At 40.2% G+C, this 11,900-nt stretch overlaps 1 protein-coding gene across 1 annotated transcript in view; it reads right to left on the bottom strand.

Moving 5' to 3' along the window:
• Positions 1–4,424: 4,424 nt before the first annotated feature.
• Positions 4,425–11,900, bottom strand: part of BASP1 (brain abundant membrane attached signal protein 1) — a 50,086-nt gene continuing 42,610 nt past the window's right edge. Inside the window, exon 2 of the mRNA XM_054060234.1 lies at positions 4,425–6,037. Within this exon, the coding sequence (XP_053916209.1) occupies positions 5,294–6,028 (735 nt within the window). The 5' untranslated portion in view covers positions 6,029–6,037 and the 3' untranslated portion in view covers positions 4,425–5,293. The remainder of the gene's footprint in view (positions 6,038–11,900) is intronic.

The raw sequence follows: 11,900 nt of genomic DNA, 5'->3' as shown, positions 1-11,900 counted from the left end.
CTATAGCTTTAATTGAATAATAGTAATAATAGCAATAATAGCAATAGTAGCAATAGTAGCAATAGCAATAATAATGGAATAAAATATATACAAATACATGAGATCGCATCCCCAACCCACCCCTTGATGACTATATGTCACCACAAATACTGTAGAGCAGACATGAGAGAGTGGGTCCACAGCTAGGAGGGAGCTGGACTCAGGAACTGGATTCAGGAATACATCAATCTGGGATCAGGAGCAACCAAACAGACGAGGTCCTCACTGGATGTCAGCCATCACAGAAGAGGATGAGATTCTCGTGATCTCTCAGGGTAATATGGAATAGGACATATAAGGGATGGAATACCCTGTCGGTCAGTTTGATGTGACCAGTCCTGCCTTCCCCTGCCTGCAGGTACAGCCTTTTTTCGCCACCTCGAGAATGGCCTTAGTTACTATAGGAATAAGTATAAGCATTGACCTTTCTACATACCAGTATCCCATGCTATCACTTCTAGAGAGAAGCTGTCTGAAAAACATGCATTTAGCTTTCAGAAAATGAAGTTACTTAGATGAGACCAAGTTAGACTCACAAAAATTACTTGAATTTAACTCTAACCACAACAATGCACCAAGCAAATCTCTGCCAGTCCCAGAGAAAGCTTTCTTTCATGGCAGTGAAGGAAAACACATGTGTGCTGCTACTCCTTGTGCAGTGTTTTTCCCATGACTGGAGGGCCCTGGTTTCAAAATTTGACTGCCTAACTGCTGATATGCATTCATATTGCACAAAATATGGTAGGGAAGTTAAATGTAAATCAGGATTAAAAAAAAAAGAAAAGCAAATGAAAGGTAGAAAATCAACCAAATTGGATTCAGGATAAATGTGGAGAGTTTGGTGGAGGAAAAATAAAATGTGACTCCAAAAAAAACCATAAAAAGAAAACCCTGAGTGATAGCATATTAAAAATCTTTCAAAAGAGCTTTAAAGACTATGAATTCAGCACAAGGAGTCAGCAACGAAAGTATAGCAGTAGATGTACTGTGAGAAAATGCCTTCTGCAATAGTGACAACAAATCTGAAATGTTTCTTTGACACACTTTGCAGTTTGGCTAAATAAGTATAAATTCACACAAATGCAATCTAGTTATAAGAAGCTCCTGAAGCAAGACCCAGGGCTTGATTCACTCATTGTTTCAAGATCAGTTCAGTCCACAAGAACCAAGCTGGAGTTCAGTCCTATCCGGAGAAAGAAATTTTAAGTGACACAGAGGATAGATGTCCTAGTTAAGTGCTGGGACAAAGGAAACACCAGCAGAAATTCAGGAGTCACTGACTGTTTAAATACTGGCAGTCAGTTGCATTCCTAGAAGTGCTGCCAGGTAAGACACCAACACATCCTATAATGTTTTATTCTAGTGTTTCTTCATGGAAGTGTCTATCCTGTACAGACACGTAAGTAAGTGTTCAGAAACCAGCTACAGGGCAAGGGTTAAGTATTGCTCCTAGGAAGCTATTTCATTATGAATATTTTAATGTAATTTTATTCGTTTTCCCATCTCAAAATGTCATTATAGAAATACCAGCAGGTACATTTCAGTACAGTAGAGTATTCAAGTATTTCAACACAGTAGAGTAAAAAAAAAAAAAATACAAAGAAAATAAGAAGAAAAAGGAAAGGTTAAATTGCTGTACATTTAACAGCAGCTACATTTCTCCTTGCTGTGAAAGTGCAAGAGAAGTGTGAGCAAAGCCAATGGCACTGACCTTCCGATAGTCAAAGGGGGAGCAACAGATTCTTGACAGTCTCCAAGGGAGGCCTTGCAAACATTTCTCTGTAGGGGCTCTAAACAATAGAGAAGGTTCTTTCCCAGGGTTGAGTTTCTCTATTTCTTTGGCATGCTTTCATAAAAGGGCTGGGTCCTTTGAGGTTATCTGCAATGAGCTTAGGCTCAAAGCATTAACATGCCTGTTAGCTCCGTACCCTTAGCATACTTCTACTGTTATTAAAGAGTGACTATAACTCACAAAAAAAAAAAAGAAGTTATTTGAGATGAAATACTGGACAGAAGTGAAGAAAAGCAGGGCTACAGGCTCTAAACTCTCCTCACACCACTGCAGGTAAGCAACAAGTTTCACAGTTCTATTAATCTTATACACTTAGTTCATAAGCTCTCCAAAAAGAGGTTTCTTTCTGTGCATATGTACATACAGAACAGCAGCATCGTGAAGCAGTGGCATAAGCCAGAAGGCCTTAGCCCTATCAGTCACACACTAAGCCTTTTAACTACCATGACAAGGCTAAATTTGCAGCCCCCTCTATTAATGAAAAATTTAAAAGCATTATGCGCCAACCTTCCTTTCCATTTTTTAAGAATGCTGAGTACTTAATTAGGTATAACAGTCTGGCTGCATTGACTCTCAGCTTCTCAAACACAAGAATGTATTTCTTTGCCCATGTGCTGGTGATTTCCAGCCACATGAGGCATAATATCCTCTTGCATCATTGACACCATCAGAAGGAAACTACCATCAGTAAGAAGGTAGTGAGAATTGCAGCATGTATGGCAAGAGTATGCTATTGACTGCTGCAGAAGCTGCTGGGTTTGCATACAGCTGGGGAGCACAGAGGTATTTTTAATTGCCCCAAAGAATTAAAGTAAGTCTGTGTTCAAGGTCTTCTTACCAGCTCTAAGTGTGCCAATGAAAGAAAGTTTAGGGGAAAACAAGGCATGTGTTGATTTTCAAGGTATTTTAGTAATAAAGATTGAGTGCTATTTTGAACATTACATTGAAAATGAATGGGTGTGATACCAGCCAAGGTGTGATGTTGTTAGTAGGCACATTCACATACCATCCCAGCAATCAAGTTACATACCTATTATCCATGAGCAATAGCAGCTTCCAGCGCAGAGGCAGAGCACAGTCTTAGTCTCATCAGCTTCAGGCTGATTCAGTACCATGTTACCATGAAGTACTGCAGGATCCCTGCATTCCTCTCAGTCCTGGGCTCATCTCATGAAAATTCATGAGGGATTTGTGGACAGAATTTCTTGCTTTCCAGGACACATCTGCATAGGGAAACGATGGAGGGGTCTTCCAGATTTACAGGAAAGCCACAAACTTGGCCACGCAGATATGCTGTAGATTGTGACAGCTACATATGCACAAAGCTTGGTGAACTACTGTGAATGTGTTATCTGCTTGGCCCCTTGCAGTGCTTCAGCTATTTCATCTACAAATGCCTCCTTCTTCGTAAGCCGGAGTACTTAGCTGACCCTCTGTGCAAAAGAACGCACTTTATTTTTAACATATTATGCATGTGATTAACTCCTTCACATTAAGGATGTAAAAGCGTGATGGTGGTGCAAGTTTCATGTAAGTGAATGACCTGATCTAAACCCAATAGAACTACTCCTGCCTGTTTCACTAAGCTTTCCACGGGCGTACAAATGCATATCACAGTACAGAAACCTTGTGTTTCTGAATAAATCAAAGGATAAGAATTATGGAAGTCTCTAGAGTGAATCATCCTCACTGCAAGGAAAGACTGTGTGAAATAATTTATATAATTTTAAAATACCCTTTCCCTTATTAATAAATATAAGTCCACTTGTCCCTTTGGTAGGTGTACAAGCTGCATTTCTATTTACCATTGCCTGCTTGTCTCCTAACTTCTGCTCAGCCTAAGACCTTACTGGTGGGCATACCAAATATGCTTCTTTAACCAGTTTTGTGAATCCTGGGATCTGCACAGAAATCTTTGTCTGTACCCAGAAAAGACACCACTCAGCAGAAACTGCAATTATTCAGCAGTTCTGCTGAATAAAAATGGGACAAACAGGCAAAACTATTGAAACATGTTGTTTATGCTAAGCTAAACTCTGCTCAGCTATACAAGGTTACCCATATCTGAAATACACAGAAATGGCTTTTTGTGGCAGCTGTGGTTCATCTCCTGCACAATGGCAATGGAGAAAAGAATGAAGTGCATCAGCACTAGAAATATTTTAATAGGACTAGGATTAAATTTAATTGCCTGATTTTAAAAGATCAGTTTATCAAATCCGCTGTCTTACTCCAAATTAAAACCCAGTCAGCATGCCTCCAGCTCTTTAGAATAGCAAGGGAGCATTTTTTCCACGTGTTAAGGCAGGCAAAAGCCATTGCTACTTCATCTGGAACAAAAGATAGATAAGATGTGTTGTTCATTTGCCACTTCTTGCAACATCACCTGTGAATGCTTGTGGCTGTTGAAGTAGGATTTTATGGCAGGGCAGCATGTTTCTAGGATTATGAGGTTGATGATTCTTTACCTCTACTTCACTATAAACAGGAGAAAAAGAAGCCCCAGATGTAACACTTCTTCTCTGAGTGTAAGAATCTCCTTCATCAAGCTCCCAAAGGGATTTAACCAGTCTTTACACTTTTATATTTTTTAAATTATTTAACTTTTATTACTGTTGCACCATTTATACAATTACATATAATTTCAATGCATCCATTGTACATTTTGTTTTTTCATTTGTTTCCAATGAGTGTGTGTTGGTGTCTGTGACACAGAATGGAAGAGAAACTGGAACTGCAATGAACGCAGACTTTTTCATTTCCACTGACCAATAAACAGAACTACAGGTGCACCCAACCACGGACATGCATTAACTCGTCATGAGAAATCTAGGTAGGCTAAGTAGGATGAGAATGCTTTTTACTCCCAAAAAATATTTGGAGAGGAAGAATTGGAGGATTGGCATTGAGAAATATGTGGACAGCTAAGTGGGTTTTGTCTGAAAGTTGGCATTCATCCACTGCATAAAAAAAATATCAAAATAAGAAAGGCTGTAAATAAAAAACCACAGAAAATACTGCTTTCATAAAGATCTGATTGCCTTGGCACAAACCCAGTGGGCAGAATCAAACGCATCACTCCCAAACCCCATTACAGAACAAAAAGAAGATTTTGATACACTGGTGGAGTGCATTTACAGCAGTTCAGATACAAAAGATGTGCTGTACTTTCAGACATCCATTTATTTTACTTTTTTTTTCTTTTTAAATCCAGGACTTGTGTCAAGTTGACAGAAAGTATATTAGATATTTCCCCACAAAAATACTATTTGGATTCTCCCTCCTCCCTCCCTCCCAACTCGATGGGACATCCTTTTCATTTTTTCTTTTTCTTTTTTTTTCTCCTTTTCTTTCTGGGCAATACATATTTGTTATTTCAGATCTGAAACGAGTTAGTATAGCTGAAAAAATAAAAAAAAGACACAGGTTGTTTTAAGTGGTTGTTTCAACAGGCTGTCCAATTTAATCTTGCACTGCTATGGTTTGATCCGAATTAGTCGCTGGAACTTCAGACGGTTTCGCTTCCTCTGGTGGGGCTGCAGGGTCTGAGACCTTAGCAGTGGAACTAGGTGCTGCTGTTGCTGCCGCGGTCTCCTTGGAAGAAGGTGCAGCCTCGCTGCTGCTAGGTTTTGAGTCTGAAGCTGGGGCCACTTCACTTTTAGTTTCTTGGGCTGCAGGCGTTGTGGGAGCCTCAGTCTTTTTGGCTTCCCCTTCGTCTTTGCTCTTGTCATCTGCTTTACTGGGAGCTGTGGCTTCTGAAGGCTGGGGAGCTTTTGCCTCGTTGCTAGGCTCAGAAGTTTTGGGTGCTTCGCTACTGGCAGCCGGAGCAGAGGCCGCAGTTGGCTCCTCTTGCTTGGGTGCCTGTTCATTGTTCTTCTGTGGCTCTACTTTTCCATCAACAACTGACTCTGACTTCTCTGGTTCTGGTTTCTGAGTTTCTTCCTGGGTCACTGTTTTCTCTTTCTCTCCTTCTTTTTCTTCCGTCTTATTTGCAGCGACCTGAGTATCTTTTTCACCCTTCTCCTCCTTGTTGTTCTCCTTCACTTCTGTGGTCTCTGTGGTTTGCTGGGCATCCTCAGCCTCTTTTGGAGTCTCCTCTTCTTCAGTTGCTGCTCCTTCAGCCTTCTTGTCTTTGTCTTTAGCTTTTTCGTCATTGACACTGTACCCCTTCTTCTTCTTGCTCAGTTTGCCTCCCATGTTGGAGCTCTGTAACACAAATGATGAGGAGGTGGTTACCCAAAGCCCAGCATTTATCACCGAGAGAATAAAAGTCAGATCAGCTGAGGTGCAAGAGAAAAACAAACACTGGCACCTTGAAAAGGAGACTACAACAGGTTTGGTCAGACATTATCAGTTGAATGCACCAATGCCGCTGAGCACCACTGCTGTAGAAATTATGTCCTGCTCAGCCCTGCAGCATTTCAGTCTGCAAATTCCCTTCTGCCACATCCCCTATGCATAGTCCTTCTCTGAACTCCTCCAAACCTTGTTACTTAAAGAAGAAGGAGGAGTGACAAGATGACGGAGGACTAAAACACATGTCAATCTCTTGTGTCCTGCTAATCGGAAGAAGTGAAAAATAGCCATATTTATATTCAGGTTAGGCACAAACTGTATTTGACTGTCAGTCTTGGCATCTACCCCTGGCTAACACAAAGTCCACAATCACTCTAGAAAAAGCCATTCATTAAAAGCTTTTCATTAAGGCCTGGAAAAATCAAAGCAAGCCTAGAGTGAGTGAGAAGGTTGATGTTCTCAGTAAGACAGAAGACTGCATCTATGCAATCCAGTCTCACTCCCGGTCACATACACAGCCAGTTCCCTCTGTGGTTACTGCCTATGTTCAGGGCTGATGCTACCTGGAGAGTAGGAGCATGTGCTCCCACAAACAGTGGGGTACAGAATCAAAAGCAACTCCCAAACAGGGCTATCCCCAGGCACAGAGCTTCCCACTCCACAGTTCCCACAGACAGCACCCATCACGAGCCCTGCATTCCTTCACAGCCATCCACAGCAAGATGGGAAACAGAACCTGAAACACAGCAAGCCTGCAACCACTTTGCAAGACAACAGGAAAGACGATGATAAGAAAACACTAACACTTCTCTATGCAGTCTTAGATGTAGCATGTGACATGAAGCAATAAAAAAATGGGGCGAGGGGAGAGAGAGGTGCATGCCTTGTAGCCTCTGCTCATGGCTTGAAAGCATGATAAGTGATCAGGTACACAGTTCAGTTGTTTTAAAAGAAGTTGAGCATATATGTAACTATATCATTATTTAGATACCCTTTGTGTGGGAGTCTCAATTAAGAATATACAGGATATTCCACAGAACTTCAAGGCAAACTTTGTCTATTAAAACAGGAGGAGACACAGAAATATTGTGTCATTAGTGAACATGAAAACTTTTATGGTTGCCTAAAAATACACTTCTGGTATTAAACATATTTTTCATAGTCAAGGAAACATTAGGGAAAAAAATACTAGTTTTGTACCATTTGAAAATAGTGGAGGTGACTTTTTCAGAATACTGCCAAATAAATTTTTAATTTAAAAATTTCTCCAAGGGAGCTGAATCATTCTCATTTGCTGTTTTTCAAACACAGGTAGTCTCATCTCTATATTTTTTCGCACACTTGCCAAATTGTGGATACAAACCAGTAAAAATTCATAGGAGTGTTCATAGAAGGCTAACTAATAAGTAATTTTTAATACCACTAAGAACTAGTTGCCTTTCAATAGATTTTCTGCTAATGCAGACAGAAGGCACAGGCACAGCCCAATAGCAGACTTACCACGTCTTAGACAAAAAAAAAGAGATATTATGGTCAGCAGAGACCTTTCTGATTTCAGTTCTCAAGAAGAATAATATTCTAATACTGTTGAAGGGTTAGCAAACAGCTCTGTGAAGTGGCAATCTAATGTTACCAAAACACTGCTTGTTGTCTATTTTATCAGGAACAGCAATAAAAGGATTATCTTCTACAGAGCTACAGCTGAGCAATCTAATCTCTACCTTCATGACAGAGCTACTAGTTTTTAGGTATTTAGGGCAGACTATGGACATTAGTTTGTTATCTGACAAATTTACAGGCTTCTTGATACACCATAAATACTGTTCCAGTTTATTGTTTATGTACAGTTACAACAAAATGCTTTCGAAAGGCTTTTGCAAGTCAGCAGTGTCTGAGATTTATACTGAAGTCACGTGTGCATCCCGATTTACAATCCCTAATTAAGCCTGTATTTGTTTCCCAGCAAAGCCCAGATACTATGAACCTAATTTTGTTTGCTGTGTCTTCTGTTTTTATCCAGACTTTGCTATCCCATGTTCAGTAATTCACCACAATTTGTATCTTCTTCCTGAAAAATCTTTTTTAACCTCAGATACAGCTAGCTACAGAACGTGTGTGCCGAAGGACTTTTATTAAGCAGAGAAGCATGCGTATGAGAAATGTGCTCTCCAACTATGACAAGCAACATGCACTGTCTTTGCTCGGAGGTATACTGTGAAATCGCTGTGTCTCAATTTGCATCACAGCCAGCTGGCATGAGATACTGCAGCAGAAGACAGGGAAGAGCTTCAGAAACTATCGTTATGCTTTATTAGTAAATATTTACTGTTAACAAATGGACTTTCACCTTCCAGCAGAGTTTCACCTACTTTATACAGCATAGATTCACTCCTTGTGACACTGAATCTTTCCTCTCCCTGTTTAGAAGCCTTCTAGATCATCATTGTTATAGTGATGCCGGGCTATCATGCAAAAGCACAGCAATCACCAGAGTCATTGCTCAGCCCTCAGGGCTCAATGCTACAACGTTCGTTTCCCCCTACATCTGAATTACAAATATGCCTTCTCCTCTCTGCAGCCTTCTGATAACATATCTGGGCTTCCCTGTCACGTTCTTCAGAAACAGCCCCCACGTGCCCTGCTATCTCAAACAGATGCTGTCCCTGTCCCACCTTAACTGTGTCTGAAGCACAGCTCTGAATGGTCTTGTGCAGAGTCTCAGGATGCATCAGACACAAAGCAGACTTTGAAAAAATATTCTAAAATTACAAACAGCTATACATGGAAGAAATATAGGATGTAGATCAAGCCATTTAACCCTCTCTGTGACTGTAGTTGTCATTCTTTAAGGGATAATCCTGCCTGGTGCCACATGAAAGTAAACCTCGTTGAAATGTCTCATGAGGAAAATATTCAGCAAAGTGTGTTAAGTCATTGAGGTATGTATTCATACAGTGTTTAATTCACTCTGTATTACTACCTACATAGTAACACTGCCATACTACAGACCTTTTTGATCTCTCCCGGGCAAAGGACTAAAGTCTAACAAAAAGGACATACCCTGTCTGTCCCAGTAAGACTGATGGCCACGGCTCTATTGCTCAGCCTTTTTCACTTCCCCATCTCCCCCTAAGTCCCATAACCATTGTGACAGACACAGAAAAAAAAATTACCTGTGACTGCTTACTATAGAGGCTAAAAACCAGTATTTGCACTGCCATTGATACACAGTGGTTTTGAACTAGCTCCAGCAGCTACCAGCTGAGTGCAAAGCACTTCAAAAACGAAGATCCTTGAAAACTTTGGTGCTGAGAACTATTCCTGTAAGATGGCCCAACATTTGATGGCTGTGCCTCTTCACTACTGGCCTGAAAATGTTCTAGAGAAAGACAGTCTAGAAGCAGATGTGTTGCAACACATCTCTTATTTTCACAGAACTTTGATGAACCTGTTGCAAAAGAGCACTTCAAAATAGCAAGATTAAATGCAACACTTCAAAGTTATAATAGACATCATCTGGCTCTCAGTGTGCTCAGTGTTCTTTGACTGTATTGCTCTTCTCATGGAAGAAGAAACAAATCCAGAAACCACTACAGAGGACTTCTACAATAGGACCAAAGGTTTCTTCCAATTCTAAGAGATGCTGTTCATTGTGCTCATCCTGAAATTTCATCTCCTGCAGAAAGCAGGAAGAGAACTGGAGAGCTTGCACTGTCTACTTGTCACTCAGAGCACGTTTAAGCACTTTGAAAATGGAATATAAGTTATCATCAGGATTTCCTGGCATAATGGTATCAAAAAAAAAAAAATGTTAATGCCTATAAGATCATAATACAGCAGGAAAAAGAACTCATAGAGCATTTTAGATTTTAGACTTCAAGATCAAGCTAATGTGGTGGAGATGTGCCTGGAACACAGACAGCATATATTTGTACAGTTTGGGGGAGGAAATGTTATTGCCAAGATCTGTATTTCAAATTGTGCTTCTATAATGAAAAAGTCCCTAAAATCAGGCTCTTATTATCTCTCTCTCCTCTGCCCAATTTGAATTCTTATGTGCTTATAAACTTCTAAAAGTTTAATTTAGCAAACACTTTCAAACCTCATTAAAGAGTCTGGCTATTACAGAAATGGACTTGTTATCACCCTCATTGTCAGTACAGAGAACAGTTCATCAGGAAAGGACAAAACCACAGATATCACATTTAAATTACATACTCCGAATGCCAAAGCTAAACTCTCAAAGCTCCTGTTCATCTTCATGTAAACTTGGGGACCTCAGTCTACCTCCAGAAAAACCAGTTCAGGAAGACAACAGGTATCTTCTGAAATTCCACTGCCTTCAGCACAATGTAGGCATATGTGGTGGGTCAGGTCAAAGTAGCCCTTGCACAAGCCTGTTCCCAGACATGAATTATCTCACATCGCCTGCAGACAAGAACTGTAAAATGCACATACCTCCCAAGGAAGGGTTTCAACACTCCAAACTAATGGAAATACCAACCTACGAAATTGCCCCACCTCCTATCGGCTCAAAATATGTAAAAAGATCTTGAAGATACCATTGTGTCTCTGTACCTCATTGATTCACCCTACATCTCTGTTTTAAAAAAAAAACTCAAGTTTTTATAAAGAGATGTATATAGGAACTTAAGGGAACAAGGAATTTCCAGACTCAATTTTCAAATGTTTTTCTAAAATTTTGTTGTTTCATTATAGAGGATAAGGCTTTGCCATATTATCAATTCATATTAGCATCAACCCCAAACCACAAATACTATATACATGTAATTCATCTTTGCATGCTTTGCAGAAAAAAAGCTAGCTAGGCAGATAGGAAGAATTCCTGAATAAAAATAAAATTTATCCATGATTTCATCAAACAGTGGTGAAGACTTTGTGGGTGACATTGAAAGCAACTGTCGAGGACCCCTGACTTGGAGGACTGTACAGCTGAAGAACCTGGAGACAGACAGTGAATGAAGGTCCACTACACAGTCTGACCCTGCTCAGAGAGCAGCACTGCTTCAGCTGTAGGAGAGTCTGCAGTAACAAATACATCAAGGTACCACTTTATCCAATCTCTGTGTGTGTCACCCTATATGAAAGTCACTTTAGTGAAGTATTGACCTATGTCCTGCAGAGCTGTTCTGTAGAAGCATGCTCCCAAATGTGATAAAACACATTTTTTTTAAGCCATTACACCCTTAGCTTCTTGAGCTCCAAAGCCATCTTGCAGAAAACATAAGCTGAACATGGACCAGTACAGTCTTGCATCCCCATGTCAACAAGCAGCATGGAAAAAATGCTCTGCTGTGCACAAACTCCCCACTCACTCCCGGTGAGGCTGTGTTTTATAGGCAGAGATATCTTTTTTTATTAGACCACCTAATAGAGATAGAAATAACATCACCCCTGTTCTTCTTAGATGATCGTCTACAGCTGGTCCATTTTCGTATTGACATTATTTGATGCTTTTCTATTGCTGGTTTCAAATCAGAATCACACTCGTTTTGCCACAACTGGGTTGATTTTTTTCAGTGATCCAACACAATACTACACTGCCCAGCAGCATAAGCGCAACTGTAAACACTTCCAGTTCCATCCCTGGCAGCTCCTGCAAGGCTGTTTTTCATTGTTTATAACAGAAACGTAAGTGATATTAAAAACTGAGCAACACACAAGAAGCATAAAATAGGTTATTTTATCTATCATATTTTGCTCAGCCTTGTGTCCTGTTCATGCAATGCTCTGATTACTTAAATTAAAAATA

Source organism: Cuculus canorus, chromosome 2 (genome assembly GCF_017976375.1).
Source record: "Cuculus canorus isolate bCucCan1 chromosome 2, bCucCan1.pri, whole genome shotgun sequence".
Lineage (NCBI taxonomy): Eukaryota > Metazoa > Chordata > Aves > Cuculiformes > Cuculidae > Cuculus > Cuculus canorus.
This window is presented reverse-complemented; position numbering and strand designations above follow the sequence as displayed.